We start from the raw sequence: 20,310 nt of genomic DNA on the forward strand, positions 1-20,310 counted from the left end.
TGCGTATTCTGTATTATTACATACAGCATATGTACCACTGGATCTGGCGTTTCACATCGGCGCTTGTTGATAGCGTGACCCAGAGACATGGGACCCAGTTGCCTGCCCTTTCATGCACTGGCGGACGCCGTCCGTATTTTTGGTCGTCTTTGGCGATACAACTGCGCCCTATGGGAACGAGACGGGGACCACTCATTTCTTGCGCCTCTCGTCTCGTCTCAAACGTCTTCGAAAGAGGACATGTTCTCCGTGTTTTCGTCATCCTATCATCCTATCCCTCCTCCTCCTCCTTGACGATCCCCGGCGTCGGCACAATGTCCCAATCGAGCCAATCTAAACATTTTGCAGACTGGGGACGGGAGATTGTGAGACGACTCGTCCCTGTTCGGTTCTTTCTCGGCAGCCACCAGACGTTTTGGTGGCCCTGCGGAGGAGCAGGATACCAGCGTACGTCGCATGCAACGTAAACGAGGCTTGCCAGCTTCCCTTTGTGGCCACTGTCCTGGATCGGTTCTGGATCTCGCCTGGATCTCCCCTCTGAGCCCCTGGTCTCCGTCATGATGGCGAAAATGCAGAGTAATACGGAGGACGAGGAGTGCGACATGCAACGAAATGCGGCTCCGCCCTGCAGGGGTTTCTTGTGTCGGGCTTGGTCTGCTGTCAGACTTGCTCCGTACCTGCTCCGTCCATTCGACAATCATCTGGTTGACAGACTTATTATGTACGAATTATTCATTATTTATATTTTTATTGAATTGTTTATTTTCTGCCCTAGTATTTTGTGCCTCGGCGTGCACCAAGGACCACGGACAATCCTCAATTGCAAAGATCATCACGACCAGGTGTAAGCTACCAGACGGATCCCGATGGACGCACCGGCAGCAGATGGAGTTTTTGTCGTACAGAGGATTCCCCCCTTATTGCTTACAGCCTGCAGGAAGCAACGGAGATGAAAACAGGGGCAACTCCGTGTAGATGCACAGATTGACCAAAAACTGGGGCCCTCTCGGGCGCCGAAAGGCTGGTTTCCCTGCCCGTTTTGTCATGGTGGCTTTCATGTCCATTTTGGCCGTCGGCATTGCTCAACAGGGCATTGCCTTTCACGGCAAATTCCGGCGGACAAGTCAGCAAGTCCGAGGGTGCTACGCATATGGAAATAAGGAGCAAGCCTACGAATTACGACGCAGCCTGATAGCGTGCTCTGTTTAGCGGTCATGCAGCGATCCTCTTGGCTGCCCTAACGTCTCACCTTCACCGAGCAGTAAATATGGTAAAGTAACAAACACCGGAAAGTCAAGAGAATGGCGGTCTGAGGAGAAAACGGATGAAAATAACAATCTGGCGACGATGACGGCGACGTCGATGATGGCGATGATGATGATGATGACGTTGACGACAGACATTCAATGTCAGACAGATGACGGCCATAGACGGTTCCGCTTACTCCAAAAGGCACCAAAGAGCAGGGCCGCATGTATGTGTCGTTGTGAGAGTCGGGATAGGCATGGGATGATGGCGGTCTCTCTGCTCACCGTATGAGGGAAGAAACTATGGTTTTTTTTGGGGTTTTTTTTTTTTTGTCTTCCTTTCTTCTCTCGCCACGTCGTCCAATATTGGGCCATCTGCCATCCCATGGTCACACCTCGCAAACAAGTACATTTCCTGCCCCGTATTCGTAAACTCAGTACTGTGAGCGTTGGCAAAAGTACAGTGCGAGAGTGCATACGGAGCAAGTAAGTCGTACGATGAGTGTACTTTTTCAATTCGTCTTCCATGCTTGGGCTTTCTTTTCCACAAGGCCAAAGTACCCATAGTAACGGCGATCGCCCATCTTGGCTCCAGATAAGGAGGCGAGGGAGGCAAGCGAAGCGAGGCAAAGTGCTGTGGGGTGCGAGAGGTAGTTGGTGACAAGATTATCCCCTCAGCCTTTTGTTCCAAGCAGAAAAAGAGGAGAGAAACGTAGAAAGAAAATGAACTGCGTACGATCGACATCGAAACAAGCGCAGGCACTACCTCAAAGACAGATGTAAAGTAGAAAAATTAAAAGGCATGTGAAGCAGAGCCGGCAGTACAACATACAGTATATTTAGGTGCCATTCGTATCAGCATCTCGTGTCTTGATCCCATGAGTTGAGACTGAATTGAGTCGACTGAATTGAATTGACTGGATGGAATCGGCTTCGGCGTAGCCGACAGACGTATTCATATTGGAGGCAAATAGAGGGGAAGAACCAAGATGAATATAAAAAGGTTTGATTGTATTGAATAAAAAAAAGAATAAAAAAACATCATGTCATCATCCAAATCAGAGTTTTCACTTCAACGTCACAGAGGCTGTTGGCTCAGACGTGCATCGCAAAGGATCCATTTTCACGCATTTCCCCTCAGCCAACACGCAACGGAGAAACAATGGGAAAGGGTTAATGCAGGCTCTTCGCTGTCACCGACTCGGGCGAGCCGCTGTGGCCAAGTAAAGCAGTTCAGCAAGGCTGCGTTGGAATGGCAAACGCAAAAAAATAACAAAAAAATAAACAAAAAAATAAACAAAAAAATAAAAAGAATAAAATAAAATACCGCCCCCGGACAAGAGACACGAGCAATAAAATGCAGGTAATCTACTGTCGTACAATGCCAGATGTCGTGCCGCCCATCGCGAAAGACGTGGGTTAATCTCAGACAAGCTTTTCCCGCAAGGTTGCGGCGCAGACGATGACCAAGGCGCCTGAGGCTGTCCCAAGGCTGTCCAAGGTTATGCAGTAACAATCTTGGCTCTTCCAGGATATTCAGGAATATCCAAGTCATTTTGCATGGACAGAGAGCGCGGGCAGCCATAGTGGAACAACGAAAAACGCCACAGCGTCATAAGGGGAGAACGAAACGAAACCAGGTCTTTGGCGGCGCAGCCACAGCCTTTCTCGTGTATCGTCTCCTCGTTTAGCTTTTCACGAAAGTGGACAATAGGTAGCCCTCAGGGTCAAGTGGAAAAACAATGAGACACAAAAGGACTTCAGGACGTCATGAAAGGCGACGTGAAGACGCCACAAAATCACTCTGGAAATAAACTCCCGGAATGAAGCAGCCATGTCTTGCACGAGGACCCAGGCTTTCCAAGACTTGCCTCGTTACGTAACTTTGGCCTAAATGAGAGAGAAAAGAGGAGAAAAAGTAACAAAATAAATAAAGAGAAGGCCATCAAAGACTTGAGCATCCACGCGTCGCCTTGCTGCTTTGGGACGAAGAAGCTCAAAGCGGCTCGTGAGGATCAGTTTTGTGTTTTCTTCTCACCACGACCAACGCAATTACCTGCCACACGTCCGGCTCGTCACAGTGGCGAATTGGCGAATCTTGTCACTGGTTGGGGAAACGCTCGAGCTTTGGCCAGGACGAGCTTTGGCCAGCTGAAGCCCAAGGCCAGCTGAGGTGCAGCAAGAATATGCGAGATGCGTCAAAAGAAAGAGGGGAAAAAAATATATATATATATATATATATAAAATCATTCGTTGTCTCACCCCTTACGTTTGTGCGTCTGTTGACATCAGACCAACGATAGACGCCCCAACAGCAAAGGACAAAAGGCCCGCCGCTGCCGCCAGTCGCTTCTTTGGTCCCCTCATCGTCCATCCATATTCTCCTCACATGCTTCCTTACAGGGCTGACAAAGAAAAAGCTAATGGGAAAGGGGTGTGTACCTGTCTCAGTACGTAAGTCGTTTGTGGTCATCAAAGTAAAATGGCCGCCATTGTGACCGTCTCATGCACATCCAAAGCAACACGGCCGCAGCGCAGGGCGGCTGGCTTTTGCAAAATCCGACCATCGGCCGATGTGCGGAATACCACTTGCCTCATTGTAAGGCTGCTGAGACTTGCAGTTGGGTGTTCGTATGCTTCGTATCGGGCGCGAGAGGGAATGAGGGGGTGAGATGGGATGTACAAATTACGATTTACTACTGTGTATGTCGCAAGACAGCATGAACTGAACGAGAACAAGCGTCAGAAAAGGAAAACACTGAAATTAAAAGCGCCGAAATTACAAAGTACGTCTCGAAATAAACCCCCCAAACCGGCAAAGCAAACAGCGGACAAGGCAACCGATCAGGAGAGATGATGCGCGTGGGAATGCCAGGACTGGATGGATGGATGCCAATATTGTCACAGAACCGTCGTAGTTGACGTCGTACTCCGAGATTGGTCCCTGATTTAAGATGGGCTCGAATATGCGACAATAAGAAAGGGGTAAAAAGGCCACAAATCGGCCGTCATCAAACGCTTTTGTTTAACTCAGGACTGACAGATCTCCCCGCCTCGCAATGTGTCTCCTCTCCTGGTCATGGACCCCCTCACCTTGCCGATCTCGCCCTACGACTGCCATGAAGAGCAGCAGGGATGATACACCCACTCTTGTTGGAGTGACAGACGCCGAGACGCCGACAGAAAACAGACAACAGACACAGGACAGACTTGCCACGAAACCAAACCCCGTCTTGTCCACACCTCCTCTTCCTCGTGCAAAACTGTCTTGGGAATGCAGAAGACAACTGGACTGGGAAATATAAGGATTTCCTTGTGTTTTCGTCTGGCTCTCGCATCGTTTTTTTTTTTTTTGTTCCCATTTAATGTTTTATTGTCTGATTAGCATCTTACCATTTATTGCTTCCCATCTGACTGGGAACCTCTCGTGCTGATGTAGTTCGTAAACTGACCAACGAGAGGCCGTAATTGCTTCCCAAAGGAACAAAACAGGAACAGAGGAACACTCCCACGCTCCATCCACAATCAGGAGCCTATTTTTGGAGCCATTACGACGGAATGACCATGCCCTGCGAGTCTGTCCGTGCCTTGCCATGAGGCGGGAGTGGAGGCCTGCCTTCCTTACAAAGATGGGATTGAGACATCCTTTTTTGGGTCGTCCTCTCATAATGCTTCCTGTCCCCTCCCGTTCGGCTCATACCACCCTGAAACTGCAAACTGCAACCTACAGCGGGCTATAGCGGGGCCATCTATTAACACTCACCTGTGCACATCTCTTCCCGTTTCCAGCACATGTCCGAGCCGCGACGGGGGAGAGAGGCGGGGCATCAAACAAGATTTTCCTGTTTGATGTAAACGCGTCGCAATCACTGCCGACTTTGTGCCACTATTCGCAACCGTGCCCACGTGAGATGGAGAGACAAGAAAGACACAAAAAAAGGAGACTGGCAGGCTGGAACTCATGCATGTCTTGGAGTCTGTCCTCGTGGCATGGCAAAACCCACCCTTGGAAAAGAAAAAGAAAAGAATAAAAGGAAATACGAGAGGGTCATGCAGCCCCAGCCCAGTAAGACCTGGCGCGGAAGAGCGGGCAATCTCCTTGGCAATCAGAGGCTGGCTGTCGGTCGCTGCCGGTCAATACAACAAAAACAACGGCATCCAACGGCATAAAACAGAGTAACAATTACACAGCACACCTCACGATGCTTTTAGTTTTGTCCCCCCTCTCCATAGCTGCCTTGGTTCGATCGGCCAATAAGCCGAATGAAGGCAGCGCACGGGACAACCGGAGACGAGCAAAGAACGACAAATCAAACACGGCCCCCGTTTTCCAAGAAAGCCAATCTCCGAAGTGGACGATGGGCTGCGTCCGTCCGGGTCTGAGAATGGAGTACATTATGTAACAGAGGAAAGGTACGCTTGTACTTGTAGTTGCCCCTTACTCACCTGCTCACCTACTCACCTGCTCACCTAAATCTTTATTGATCACGATATCATCTTGGCGTCCCAGTCGTCCGTCGATGCCCAAACTTGTTTACAACGTCATTACTACGTCGTACATGCACGGTCCTTACTCGTGCTCGTGCTTGTGCCTGCACTTTTGAAGATTGGTCCCTATTTTGTCTTATTTTTATTTCTTTTCGTGCGGGTTAGTGTGCACCGCCTGTTTCGGTATTTGGCCGACGCTCGCCGACGCAGGGTCAAGGTGGGACGGGCGAACCGCCCTGGAGAGAGAGGCTCGCTGGGCAGGGCAAGAGACGGTAGAAGGAGAGCGGCGGGAATAGGAGAGAACAAGTTAGGAGAGAGCAAGTTGCACCAACAGAGGACGTCCTTTTTGTGGGTAGATTACACTGTGTAAGAACAAGAGTGAAATGTACGCCAACATACTTCGTAACGACGGACGGGTGACATCTCGTGCCTTTTTTTTCTTTTTTTCTTCTTCTTTTCCCCTTTATAGACTGCCCTCGCCCCGCGCAGGTGTCGACCGATCTAGAAGCCTTCTCGAAGTTTTCCCCATCCGTACAAAGCTGCCGGCAAATCGGTCGGCAAATGGAGGTGGCAATGAAAATCCCACCAAGAAAAAAAAAAAAATCGCGGCGGATATACTGAATGGGGAAATGGACTATGGAGAACATGGACGTAAGGAACCCATGCCCTAATACGGAGCACTGAGAGCCTAGTCGACATGGAATGCCGAGAAACGATGATCGACTTGGACCGTTTGAACACGACAAGGAGACTCGAAACATCACGATTCAATGACAAGAGTTTGTACTCTGTGGATACACTAAATAAAGTGGTTTCTTTTTTTTTTTTTTTTTTTTTTTTTTTTTTTTTTTTTTTTTTTTTTTTTTTCAGTTTGACTCAACAAATACATCGTGATTGTTGATTTTTTGTTCCCTTTTATTTCCATTCTCATAGATTTGCCACTGGTAATCCGCGGATCTCGCTCGGTTCACCTTGGCACTCGTACCGGTACTTTTGTATAGACACAACAAAGCAGCAGACGAACAGTAGAGTGTACACGGATGCCGGTTGGGCCGCACTTGAGTTTTGCGTTCGTCCATCATTCCGTCTCGCACGCCGTCATACGCCGTCTGCCGTACCGGGAAGCGGCACATTGAAAGCCGTTGGCCACGCGATGGGTAAGTTTCTTTTCTTTGTCTTTCTTAGCCCGCCTCTGTCGTACGAGTTTGCTTCGTCGGTTTGACCCCGTCTGTCAATCTCTATTTGGAGTCCAATGAATACGGCGCACTAGAGGGCCAAAGGAAAGACAACAATTTTTTTTTATAAAAAAAAAGCCATTGGTAGTAAAACGAGCGATGAGTGGGCATGTCGAAGTTGCCATTGAAAACAGGTAACAGACTCACCGACGACTTACACTCCTCTGTATACATACACGCCCTGCGGAATACGGCCGACACAGACGATCTTAAATGTGGGACTGCAGACAGAATGCCTGGCATGCTCTACCAGTCTACATACACCACTGCATCCACTATTCCGTACTCGTCGACAGGGCCACTTTTACCTTGTTATGTCAATATTCCTCGGCACAATGCACGATGGATAAGCAAAGGAAACAAGACGCAAGGAAATGGGGGAGTTAGAAACAAAGGCAAGGTAGGGCAGCGTGGCAGCATCTAGACCAAGTGCGGAGACACATCAACGGGGCAAAGATGTTGGTGTTGTCGAGGCATAAGAGATCATTGACCGTTCAGGACCCTAGTTTCTTCCAACGGTCAAACAGTCGCCGGCGTTTGTGACGGTGCCTGCCATCCCCTTGGGCCTGTCCATGTCTTCACGGTCTGTCAGCGGCAGAGAGTGCCGCACAAAACGGAGGCCGCTGTAGTCATATACAGATATACAGTACTGAAGAGAGGCGAGAGGCCGAGACCGGTGCCACAAATCAACAGGAGCCGACATCCTGCCGTGCTCCATCTGGCACATTTAAAGTCATACGATGCATGGCAATGGCAAGACGTCGAGGCACATGGCCAAAGCAAATAGTCAAACGGAAAAGCATTCGTGCGTCGGATGGGTCGTGGTGAGGCTGAATGGATGGAAATCTGCTCATCCCGTACGTCAACCTAGTTCTTGACATTTCGATTCATTAAACCCATTCTCTTTACCTTTTGAGGCAGCTTTCTTTCTCTTTTCTTTTTACATTTCCCCCTTTTCTACATATTACTTTTTCAAATTAACTCGACGTCAAAAATAGACCTCTTGATCAAGGAAGCAAGGTCCCGAGTTGATCAAAGCTGATCAAAGGTTTAGCAAGGTGTATCAAGGTCTAACAAGCCTAGCAAAGTCTAACAAGTCTAGCACTGTCTCGCCTACCGAGCTGTTCGTTGATCTACTTAGTAGAAGGCCTTGAGATTGAACCAATCCCAGACAGGGAGCGTGTCTCTCCTCTGTTAAGCCACGCTGCCCTTTCATTTCCCCATACCCATTTTACTCGCAGTTTGCGACGATACAAAAGTTGGAAAGATAATTCACAACAGCCGAGCCCTGCCGACAGTTCTAGAGTATGGTAGTATATCGTACTCAGGCGTACGGAGTTTTCCGTTCAAATAAGACGATCTGGTACCTGCAGCCTATATCCGACGGCCGGCTGTAAGACCCATAGTTTCTCTGCCTTTCAAGGATGGAAGCGTCCGTGCTTACGTTGTTTGTTTACTTTCTAGGGGCAGCATGTCATCACGACATACTTCGTATAATAGATGGGAGATGCAATTGCGACGTCAAGAATATTTTGATATAGTCACGTGTGAGCATTGCCACCGTCAATGGCTGTAATATAGTATCAACAGCCGTCCTTGCAACTGCCGTTGGACATTATATAATTCTCCGTAGGCCTCGGGCATCTCGCCGGTGTATAAACAAGTTCAAGTCCACTCGAATCCGCTGAGGGAGAGGTACTGGTTGGTAATCATTTAATCATTCTTCGAGAGCCGGGGAAAATTGATGGCATTTACCGGCATCGGTTCAGCTCAAATTGCGTCCGTTTCAGCCACGAGCAGGCAGCGGTAGCCACTGTACGACATATATGTGTACAGCGGTTGTTGAGCTGTCCATTTTTAGCCGGGATGTAACCAGCGACGAATAGTGGTAGAAGCCATTCGGAAAGAATAGTGAAAAAAATAAAAAGTTCATAGCAACGGCGCGAAAGGACAAAAAGAGCCTCGTCTCTTGGCCTTTATGTCCACAACCCTTCCCGTGAAGGATTAGAAAACGCTGCAGCATTCACGATAATGGAACGACGTGTGAATCATCCACACGCGTCAAGAGGCCTCAATGACACCGTAATTTACACCCCGCACATCATCCGTCTCCCTGTCCATGATATTTTCTCCGTCCATATTGCAGTGGATCTCTGTCTGTTTGTTCGCCATTGTCCCGTCCTTTCTGCACATATCAATGTGCCGAATTCCATTTAAGCATACTTCCGAGCGGGAAGACTCTGGCGATGGTCGAAGATGACTCGAGCCCCGTACATGATGTTCGATGGTGTGCTTCACGCAGACGCGATGGACAAACCGGACACATGACACGGCTCTCCTTTCACGCCTCGCGATACTCTTTCCTTTTTGACGCCATGGCGCCCTTCTCCACGTGGACGGTCCTTGTCGGCCTGCTCGGCCTCTCGGCCTCCCATGTTGCCCATGTTGCGGCGGTCAATTTCCCCTGGGAGGCCATCCAGCTGACCCAGAGCGACGTTGCCAACTTCTCCGCCATTCGCTTCGGCAACAACAACGACGTCTCGGCGGCTCGGATGTCCCGAGCATCCTGCCGCGCGTTCCCCGGCACGGCGGCGTGGCCAGCCGACGCCGAGTGGGCGCGTCTCAATGCCACAATCGACGGCGCCCTGCTCCGGCCTCAACCGGCCGCGGCTGTCTGCTTCGCCGGTCCCGCGTACGACGCCACGGCCTGCCGGTACCTGTCACGCATCGCACCGCACACACACTACTGGCTGGACACGCCGCTGGACGTGTTGACACAATGGCCCGAGGGCAACACGTGCTTGGTCTCCTTGGGCACGGCCCCCGCAAACAAAACCAACTGCACACAGGGCGGCTACCCCGAGTACGTCGTCAATGCCACGACGGTCAAGCACATCCAGGCGGCCGTGAACTTTGCGCGCAACAAGAACCTGCGCATCGTCATCAAGAACACGGGCCACGATTTCGGCGGCCGCTCGGTTGGCGCCGGCGCGCTCAGTGTCTGGGTGCACAACTTGAAGAGCATCGAGTTTCTGCCACGCTACCGGATCGGCGCCAGCGTTGGTGCCGGCGCTGGCTCAGGCGCCTCATCCTCGTCGTCCAGGGAATACGACGGCATGGCCGTGCGGTACGGCGCGGGCGTCGAGTCGTGGGAGCTGTTCAACCACATGGGCCAGCACAACATATCCATTGCCGCGCCCGGCGGCAGCACCGTCGGCACGCTCGGCGGCTGGCTGGCCATGGGCGGTCACGGTACCGTGACGTCGTTCCTGGGGCTGGGCTCGGACCAGGCGCTGTCCATCGAGGTCGTCACGGCCGACGGACGCCTCGTGACGGCCGACCCGTTCCACAACACGGACCTGTTCTTTGCCCTGCGCGGCGGCGGGCCGAGCACGTATGGCGTCATGACATCGGTCGTCGTCAAGGCCTTCCCGCCCATCACGATGACGTCGTCGAGTGTGGACATTGTCTTCAATGCGGACGGCCCGGCTGCGGCACGGCCGCCCCTTGTGTTTCCGGGCGGGTCGCCGCCAGCAAACGGCACGGGTCCCTTTGGCTTCCCCAATGGCACTGCCACCGCCAACGGCTCAGCACCTTTCCCCTTTGCCTTCCCACAGCCCGGCACGGCTGCGACGGCGGACGTCTTCTGGGCCGCCGTCAGCAAGTACTACCGCTTCGGCCAAAAGGTGCTCGACGCCGGCGGCATGTGCTTTGGCTACATCTACCCCAGGGGCAACGGCAGCTTCTCCTTCACCAGCAGCCAGTTCTTTGCCAACGTCACGCCCGAGCGCGCCCACGGCATGATGCAGCCCCTGTTTGACGATCTTGCCACACTCGGCATCCGCCTCACCAACCCCCTGCCCCGCTTCGTGTCCGTCTACGGCGCCGGCCACCGCGAGGGGCGCGGTGACGGGCCCGTCCAAACCCGCTACCGCAGCCGCCTCTTCCCGCGCGCCAACTGGGCCGACGACGCCCTGTTCAACCGCACCATGGCCGCCATCCGCGGCTCCATCGAGGCCGGCTACACCTTTCATGCCATCATGCACGCCCCCACGTACAAGACCGCCGGCTGGCCCGGCCGCCACAGCGCCGTCAACCCGGCCTGGCGCGAGGCCCTGCTGCACGCCAGCCTCATGGAGACGCAGCCCGTAGGGCTGACGGCCCACGAGGCGCAGGCACGCGACGCCCGCGCCCACGCACAGATCGACACCTGGCGCGCCGTCACGCCCGGATCCGGCGCCTACATGAACGAGGGCGATCCCACCGAGCCCGGCTGGCAGCAGAGCTTCTATGGCAACCTGTATCCACGGCTGCTGGCCATCAAGCGGCGGCGCGATCCGTGGGGCTTGTTCTGGGCGCCGACAACGCCCGGCAGCGAGGCCTGGGCAGTGCACACGGTCGACGGCTACCCGGGGTCGCAGAACGGGCCGCTGTGTCGCGTGGCATCGCCAGTCTATGGAGGTGGAGACGATGGAGAGGATGGCGACGATGGGGACGACGACGACGATGGGGACGACGATCAGTAGACCTGCATTCTTTGTAAAGTAGAGCAATAGTAACGCGGAGGGTACTGTGTTTCCTTTCCATTTGACCTGCTTCATAGTAACATGAGGTCCTTGTTCTCAGGAGACAATATACCAGTGCTCGTTCGACTGCAAGCGCAAAAGGGGTTTGTTGATCTTGCAGCCTTGTTGATTGGAGTTGTGCAAACAAGCAGACATTGAGAGGCTTCTTCGAAAACACCGCCGCGACGTCAACTAAGCCAGCCAACAACATTGAAGCCCGTCATCACGAAACCTCGAAATGGCAAGGTGAGCGGTCGAGAGGCTGCATTCCGACATGGACGAGGTCCAGATGTTGCTGCAAAGACACTTAAAGGCGAAGCTTGGCGTCGCCGATTTGGGGAGAAGCTTAATGAGGTTGTTGAGGCCAACCTAGTACCCACTTTTCTGTCGGGTGCATTGATTATTATTGGATGCTGCATCGATGAGGCCAACTGGTGGAGTGGGTACTACCCCCAATAAACCAATCACAGGCCACAGCGTATCTCCACTCGCAGCTGGGCAAGGCGCAGCAACCGCCATTGTTATTGTTGCAGCCTCAGTCTCCATCGCTCCTGCCCCACAAGGCAGTATGAGTCGACGGACTCGTGGAAGACGGTTCAGAAGGCACACACTTGGCAGGAGCGTCCGAGATTGAGACGTGACACAGAAACGGAAGGATCGATCGTATAAAGTCGGCGATATCCATTTTTTTCAAACCTCGTTTTTCAGACCTTCATCCTTCACCACCCACCCGCAATTCACTATTCCTTCCTGCTCAACTACCAGAACCTCTGTCTCTCTCTCCACCCTCACAGGCCCATCTGCTACTGATCGCAACACAATTCAACACCCTGCTCACCAACCCAATCGGCCACGGCCACGGCCTCGAGGCCACAATTCGCCAAATAGTAAAGGTAGAATCTAAGGAGAGCCAATAATGGCGGATTTTCTCCTCTTCGGCGACGTCGCCGCCTGCTGCAGCTTGGCCTCCGAGATCTACCAGACGTTCGCCCACCAGGGCATATCCGACGAGGTAGGCATGCGACCTGAGACCTACCATCCCTGACTCTTCTTCCGTTTCCGAGTCCACAAGGATAATTTTGTGACAGAAAGACTAACACCTATGTAGTACTCCCGGCTCCGCGAGGATCTCGACGAGCTGCGGCTCAAGTTGGAGACGGTCCAGCGCGAAATCGGCGACGACTTTGGTTTTCTCGCCGACGACTTTGGATCGCACTTGGACGACGTTCCGCCCCTCTGTCTGCCCCTCTGGGATTTCATGAATGACAGCCTTCCGTGCCCGAGCGCGGCACCCATCAATTATCAAGTCGAAGATCCGTTTGCGTGGGTACGGCCGGAAGACATTGCTCACGTCCACTGCCGCATCAACAGCATCGAGACACCCAATCTTGACACAGCCATGGCGACGTGCCGTGAGATGTCCCATGAGACGTGCCTCGAGAATATCGACAGCAACAAGAGCGGAATCGCGCTCTGGCCAACCTCCACCATACACTGCAAGCCAATGCACAACGCTACTCGGCCCCTCTACTGCGGTGACGATGACGGCGTCAACGAGCCCTTAGCTTAGCACATCTCGTCTGATTCCTTGCACCGCGCTACTCCATCTTATCGGTAAGCTGCCCGTATATTGGCAGTGTTGCTGGACCCCTGATGGAGTAGCATCCTGCACAGAGGTGCCTTCTTGGCCGCCTCTATGCTACACTCGCCTCGTGCCATTTTTGGCCCACCTCGTTCCGATGTGCTTCGGCGCCGCAGTGCTTCTTCCTCTTTCCTTTTTCCTGTACACATTTCTTTTTCTTTTGATATCTGGTCCTTCGGTGCTATCTTTCTCGGTTTGTATTCTGCTTCTTTCTTCCTTCCCCTTGCCTTTCCCATTGAGTTTCCCGGCAGACCATGACGCCCAACATGGATTTGGGGGAGTCGCGGCTCCGGCGGGCCTTCGTTTGAGCTTAGCTGCTGCTGTTGTTGTTTCCCGTCTTTCTGGTCTTTCTAGTTTTCTCTTGTTCTTGACCATTGGTGGCCTGGTGGCTGGCATTCGACCTGATTACGTCGTTAAACTGGTCACAGACACATTTGTCTACCCGCTTCCGAACTACAAACCGCTCACAAACATCACCATTTTCACCACTGCTGCCACCAGTGCCACTCGCCGCTGCAGCCGCTACGACCACTGCGTACTAAAACAAGAACAAGAACAAGAACAAGAACAAGAATCACCGCAAGAATTACGAGAACCGCAAGAGCAACAATTGCCAAAGCATCTCTCAAACGGATTGCCTGCCGGGACCAAAGACTCCCGCCACGCACAATCCAGCCTTACATGATCGACGCCAAAGTACAATCCACCAATTTTTACTCGACTGGCTACATTGCCACCACGAACGACGGAAACAACGTTGACAATACATCCAACGACTTTGACCTCATTTACAGTCTCGCTATGCCTTCTGCCTCTGATCACCGCAGACAAGGACAGTTGCTCGATTCACTGGCCTGGCTCGAAGGTGTTCCCAACACGCCCTCGCCCCTCGGTTGGGACGACGTTGATCTGGACTGGGAGCAGCCGGCGCAATCGTCAGCGCAACTGTCGTCGCAACATCCTGGCCCTCGGGATTTCGTGCTCGACCCGCCTCTGTTCCCCTCGCCCACGTCCCTCCTGCAGAGCGCCTGGGCGTCGCCGTCCAACTCGCAGTCTCAGCTGTCTCTCTTGTCTCTGTCGCCCGCCTCGTCCACAACGCTGGATGCCGACAGCCTGCTGAGCTTTGACGTCGCCGCCGTACCTGTGTCTGCACCTGCATCCGAGGCCCAGGGCACCATGTCCGACGCCGAGTTCCAGCTGCTGCTCGACGGCCTGTCACCCGAGGACATGGCCTCCATGATGCTGCCGACAACGCAGCTGCTGTGTGAGCCGGCTGTGTCTCTGCCCATGTCTGTGCCCATGTCTGTGCCCCTGTCCATGTCGCTGCCCGTGCCGGCGGTCGACAACTTTGCCCTGCACGCCTTCCCGTCCCTGGACCTGTTCGACCCATCCATGGGCGCGGATATGGTGTCGACCCCGGTGTCTCTGCCGGCGTCGCCAGCAGAGGACGCCGCCACCGCTGGCTCGCAAGGCTCTCCAAGCTTCCGCTGTCGCACGTGCCACCGCCCGTACCCTTCGCGGTCCCGCTTGCGCAAGCACGAGCACACGCACACACGACCCTTTGCCTGCACCGTCTGCCACAAGGCCCACGCCGCCAAGAAAGACCTGCACCGGCACCTGTGGTCGACGCACCCGGAGGCAGCGGCCGCACAGGGCATTCCGAGCCCCATGCGCGTGTGTCACGTGCCGGGCTGCGGCTTTGAGTCTCGGCAGGACAACTTGACACGGCACATCCGGACAAAGCATCCCGACGAGCGCGTATGAGTCTCATGGGGCTTGTTGCTGTTGTTCCTCCTGCGTTTGTTGTTGTATTTCTTCGCTCGTGTTTGTCATATCTGTACCAGTCACCCCTACTCTTTCTTTTTTGTTGCGCTTCTTCTGTTTCAGTTCAAAAAATTCTCAGGAGCGTGTTTTGCGATTTGATTTCTTATACTGTTTTGGTTTATTATTACCTTTGGCGTCTTCTTCGATACATATCAAATACGGGTAATACGGAATATAAAAACCACATAAAAATTTAAGCCAACGTCCCAATGCCTGTAGCCTCTTACATGCCCAATGTTTTTGGGGATATGCCCTTAGAATCGTGGACCCGCGGATCTAATGAATGTAGCATGCATTGTCTTCTCCTGAGAACCAACATCTGTGCCAAAAACTGTCAAAAAGTGAATGCCACAAACGAGAAAAACGTAAACACAACAAAATCCGGAATGGTTCGCTCATTCACCCCGCTACAGACAGCTAAAACATTATAACAAAAACAAAATGCTCACTGCGTGGTTTGCGCCCCGTCTTGGTGGTATCATCCTCCTGTCACAAATCAACAAAAAATAAGCAACCAAAGAAAATTAGTCTCCTCATCCTCGGTATCCTCCTTATCTTTAGATCCTGTATTACGTCGTCCTCGTCGTCCGTCTCTTCGGCGCCGGCGTGCCATTGCCGGCCATGCCCATCCCGACAATCTTGGCCCGTCGTGTCGCCATCCGACCACCAGACGGCAGTGCTTTCAGTCCCATGGGCGCAGGCTCCGCAGGTGCGGCTGCTGGCGGTGGAGCCGCAGCGGCCTTGGCGGCAATAGAAGGGAACATTTTCCGCTGCGTCGGCGGCTGGAGGCGCGACACGCGAGTTGTCCGGCGCGGGATGGATGACTTGTCCGCATCGCCTTGCGGGGCAGGATCAGCGGAGGGAGCAGAAGACGCATTGGGGGCGGAGGTCGGAAACGGCGCAGTAGAAACCAACGTCGCGGTGGACGGTGCACTTTCAGGCACTTCTGCAGTTTCCGCAGACAACGGCTGCTCAGTCGCACGCGAGGACCGTACAGATTCGGCCGGACCAGGGTTGCTGGTAGGCCCCACGTCAGGACCAGCAGCTGCGGAATCGGCCTTCGTCGCGCCTTTCTCGGCCGTCTCGTCATCGGTCTGGAATCTAGCCAGAACCTCTGCCCAGCGCACGCTCTTGGCCGACTTCGACGTCTTCTTCGCCTTGCGCGACTTGCCGTGACCTTCGTCATTGTCGGGTCTGTCGGCTTTATCCGCTTTATCGGTCTTGTCAGCCTTCTCACGGCTCGCCGTCTTCGGCGGGAGAAGAGGCGAATCAAAGACAGACTTCTGCTCGCGCATCGCCCGCAGCGCCTCGTGCGATTGACGTGCGACAACGATGCACGGCGGATCGGCGTTTCCCTTGTTCTTGCGCGTGTTGACACGGGTCGTCGCTGCCAGGTCCTTTTCGTCATTGCGCCGCAGGCTGAGGCTGCTCGTCGAGAGCCCGAAGCTGTCGTCGCCATTCAGGTTCAGCGAGCCAGGTAGGCGCACGGGGATATGCGACAGGACAATGGCCGCGCCGTTGGCCGTCGGTGCCGCCGATTTGAGGGATGTCTGGTTGCGCGTACGCTTCGAACGGCGGGGACCCGGAGCGGTATCGTCGCCGCCCTCGGCGGACGTGTCATCCTTCTTGGTGGACATGAACTCGGGGTTGAAGATACCGCCCGTATCGACCTCCATCTTCTTGCGGCGCCGCTTCGGCCGTGGCGGAGAGTTGTCGTCGAACAATGGCTTGCTAAGCAGATCTTCGGACCGGTTTTCGTTTCCATCCGACGGGCCGACAAGCGGCCGTCTCTTCTTCCGGGGGCTTGGGCTCATGTTATGGTCCTTCTTCCCAAAGGGGATACGGCCCTCCAGGGACGTGAATGGCGACCCGAAAACGCCGGGCTCTTTCTTGTTCATAGGCGACCCAGACAACGAAGCAGTCGAGCTTATCGATCCGGAGCGGCGTCTGCGCTGCAACTTGGCAAGGGTCCGAGCGGACGCCTCCTCGGCAGCAGCGGCAGCTTTCGCGCTTTTGTCGGCCTTGACGCGTGTGACAAACTTTCTCAGCATCTCGGTCTCGGAGTCTTCGTGCGCTGATAGCTGGTCATCTTGCGCAAGGTTATCGAAATCCATGGTCATCGTTGTTGTTGCGTCATCATCGCCACCAGGGAACATGTTGAAGGGCTGAGTAAGCGTATACTCTCCGTTCTCCTCATCCACGGAGCGCGCTGGCGAGGAGCCGTCTGACAGATCCTCAGTTGTCGAGGCTGGTGCAGTGAACACATCGTCGATGCCCGTGGCTGCGGCATCGGCATTGTCGACTTCTTCCATGTCTTCAATGGCTTGGTCTTCCAGATCCCCCAGATCCCCCACGTCCTCCACGTCTTCCACTTCCTCCTCCTCATCGACGAGCTCGTCCTCTTTAACCATCTCTTCATGGTCCGCAACATCATTCTCGTCCACTAGGAGCTCCATGTCAACGTCCATGAGAGGAGCTGCCGGTGAGATGGCAATTTCTGCGGTCTTGTCCTGTTGCGGTGTGTGCATGGCATCCCGAAGGTGGCCCAGTTCGGCGGATGTTGGGCTTTGCCAGCCGTAGTCATCGCCTTTTGTTTCGGCCTTGGTAATTTTTGTCTCGGCATCCATGTCAATTACGGTTTCCGTTTCGGTTTCGGTTGTCTCGGGAAGTGGCAACAGGAGCGACTCGTCTAGCTGTGTAGCACGTCGCCTAGACACAATGCCCATCTCGTCGGTGACCTCGCGGCTATCCTCCTCCGAGATATCGATGTCCATCTCCGGGCTCAGGCTACGGGGTGTACTCTCATTGGACACATCCGCCGTATCCTCGTCGTTGACAGTATCGAGCGACTCGTCGCTGGGGTTGTCCGTAGGGTCGTTGATACTTTCTAACTCTGCTGCGGGCACATCCAAAAGACCATTCGCCTTGGGAGCAGGAGAGGAAATCTGTGCAATGGCCTTGCCGTCTATCGTAGCCTTCGTCGGGGTCGACGAAGTAGGCTTCCCAACATGAGGCTTCAAGTCGAAAGACACATGGTGCTCCGACGATGGCGAGTGGTGCGTTTGAACTGGCGGACCAGATCCGAAGATGTCGAGGTTTGTGCGTAAATCCACAACGACGGTCTCGTCTTGTTTTGGGGCCGATGGCGGGTCGTTGACGGTGGACTCATCCAGGCCACTGATTTCAATGGTCGAGGTGGAATTGTCCGGTTCGGAAACGGACACGCTTTGGACGTCGTCCACCTTGGATATGTTCTCGTCGAAAGACATACCGGCGGACGCAAGGAAAATACCAAGGCCACCAGGCTGGAAAGTATGCCTCCGGTTGAGGGTCTTCTTGGCGCTTGCCTGTGCAAACACCAGAGGCACATGTTGTGGCATGAAACTATGGCGGCGGCTGGTTCGTGCTGCGCTTGTGGCCTTGGCTGGTGATCGGCGCTCCATGGTCGAGAACAAAGTCTCTCGGCGCCGCGCGTTATGGAAGGAGATCCGCCGCTGCACCTCATGGGGCGACTCGGCCTCCGTCTCCTCTGCGGCTGGCCGGTCAAAGACAACCACAGGCGACATAGACGGCATCAACTTTCCGCTCGGGCAGGCAGCCTTGGCCGGCGACAGATTCTCGGACATTGGGGCCAGCGTTTTGATCGGGCTGGAAAAGGTCGGCTCGAAAGCAATCGGTGGTGCAATGGTGGCGACTGACTTGGCACATCTTGCCGTGCCCGGTGTCGCAGGCGCCGCATCAATGGCGGGTGTTGCTGGTGTTGCTGGTGGCTCATGGATGTTGACCACGGAGGCCCGTCTCTTGACTGGAGACGAAAAGACGTGCTGCTGTGCGGCTTTCTTTTCTGGCGACAGCAGGCTGCTTCCCTCCGGCTTCGCCAGGATGCTGATGCGTCGGCTCATGCGTCTCTTGGCGCGTTTCGTGATGTGCTCCGTGCTTTGCTCAATGGCCTCCAGCGAGTCATCAACGGACGCAGCACGTACGGGGCTTTCGGTCGCCCTAGTTTCGATCGGCGTTGGGAGTGAAACGGCCAGAGGCTGGCGGTGGCTGTTTCGCTTTCGAGGCACAAAGGCGAGGCTGCGCCCCAGAATGTTTGTGTCGATTACTTCCGCGACTGTCATGACGGCCATGACGTCGTCTGCACCAATATGCCACCATGTCAGCCCTCGTCTCCTCCACCTCAGTGCGCGAGGGCCACGATTGTACACCTTACCTCTAGCTTTGGCGAGATCGTCCTCGAGCGGCGTCTCCGTTTCTCTGGCCTGCCATCGAGCGTCGCCCCAGACGGGTACATAGCGCTCGGTTCGTCTGTGCTTTCGCGGCCCCCTGCCGTTGGCACGCAGCTCGAAGACGCCCCGAAAGTATCGCGTGTCTGCGCTCGATCGCGGCACACCGCCAACCCGCTTCCACACGGTGCGCAGGCCTAGCTTGTTGCCCGCACCGGGGACTGCGATGCGTTTCCACGGTCGAGGATGGGGGCGCTGTATCGGTGCGAAGTCGGCGGCAGTAATTGTCGGTCTCGCAGTGTCCGCGAAGCTATTCCTGCGAGTTTGGTCAGTAAGAGACATGATCGCAGAGACAAAGCGCTGACCTAGTGCGATGTACCTAGACAAGCTTGTCGCGACAGGAGTCGAGTCGGTTGGACGTTCGAGGACCGCTTCGCCGTCCAAGCCCCGTGTGCTTGGATAGCTGCTGGCCATCGCGGTTTCGTTTTGCGCTCGAGGGTCAACTGGGCTTTCGTGAAACGCATGAAACTAAAGAAAAAGAGTATCGCGTGCCGCGTTGGCGTATATGAACTTGGTGCTGATGCTACTGCTGGTTGGAAATATGAAGTTTTGTTTGCAATAATGAATATCGCTGTGCAAGGTAGAGGCAAAATGAAGTATAAAGAAGAAGAGACGAAGATGGGTATTCCGTATTGTGGGAGCGTAGAAAACGCGTGCCGCCACTATCTCGAGCTATCCTCGGTTTGCGAATGTTGGCCAGCAGAATTCCAGCGGAAAAGGGCTGCTCAGGCATGCGCTGATATTGGGCAACTGACGATGGGGGCCAGGATTTCTCGTTTGTTTACATATCGACCACCAGCCAATCAGAGGCGGGGTATGCAGTTGCCGGACGTTTAGGGGACTAACGCGTTGGACCCACCAAATTTAGTGGTCCATTTTCCGAGGCGCTGTTGTTCTTATCGTCACGTGCTGATAGTAGCTCCTCTGGACTGGCGGAAACCAAAGCGCAATTTTCGCACTCGTGCCCATTGGATCACAAGTTTGCCATTCTGCGACGAAAGCGACGACGACAACGACGACGAC

At 54.2% G+C, this 20,310-nt stretch overlaps 5 protein-coding genes across 5 annotated transcripts; 3 read left to right on the forward strand and 2 right to left on the reverse strand.

Moving 5' to 3' along the window:
- Positions 1 to 271: 271 nt before the first annotated feature.
- SPBR_06294 (uncharacterized protein) lies at positions 272 to 559 on the reverse strand (the record flags this gene model as incomplete). The annotated part of the gene is made up of 1 exon (XM_040764555.1): positions 272 to 559. One exon carries the CDS (start codon positions 557 to 559, stop codon positions 272 to 274), a length of 288 nt encoding a protein of 95 aa, XP_040622267.1.
- An 8,786-nt stretch (positions 560 to 9,345) lies between these two features.
- On the forward strand, positions 9,346 to 11,496 carry SPBR_05688 (uncharacterized protein; the record flags this gene model as incomplete). The annotated part of the gene is made up of 1 exon (XM_040763951.1): positions 9,346 to 11,496. The coding sequence occupies one exon, from the start codon at positions 9,346 to 9,348 to the stop codon at positions 11,494 to 11,496; it is 2,151 nt and encodes a 716-aa protein (XP_040622268.1).
- A 955-nt stretch (positions 11,497 to 12,451) lies between these two features.
- Positions 12,452 to 13,105, forward strand: SPBR_06194 (uncharacterized protein; the record flags this gene model as incomplete). The annotated part of the gene is made up of 2 exons (XM_040764456.1): positions 12,452 to 12,547; positions 12,644 to 13,105. 2 exons carry the CDS (start codon positions 12,452 to 12,454, stop codon positions 13,103 to 13,105), a joined length of 558 nt encoding a protein of 185 aa, XP_040622269.1.
- Positions 13,106 to 13,858: 753 nt separating this feature from the next.
- On the forward strand, positions 13,859 to 14,941 carry SPBR_06044 (uncharacterized protein; the record flags this gene model as incomplete). Its single annotated transcript, XM_040764306.1, has 1 exon — positions 13,859 to 14,941. One exon carries the CDS (start codon positions 13,859 to 13,861, stop codon positions 14,939 to 14,941), a length of 1,083 nt encoding a protein of 360 aa, XP_040622270.1.
- Positions 14,942 to 15,570: 629 nt separating this feature from the next.
- Positions 15,571 to 19,701, reverse strand: SPBR_05506 (uncharacterized protein; the record flags this gene model as incomplete). Its single annotated transcript, XM_040763770.1, has 2 exons — positions 15,571 to 19,543; positions 19,607 to 19,701. 2 exons carry the CDS (start codon positions 19,699 to 19,701, stop codon positions 15,571 to 15,573), a joined length of 4,068 nt encoding a protein of 1,355 aa, XP_040622271.1.
- Between the last annotated feature and the right edge of the window lie 609 nt (positions 19,702 to 20,310).

The sequence above is a fragment of the Sporothrix brasiliensis genome (genome assembly GCF_000820605.1).
Source record: "Sporothrix brasiliensis 5110 chromosome Unknown Cont15, whole genome shotgun sequence".
NCBI classification, from domain to species: domain Eukaryota; kingdom Fungi; phylum Ascomycota; class Sordariomycetes; order Ophiostomatales; family Ophiostomataceae; genus Sporothrix; species Sporothrix brasiliensis.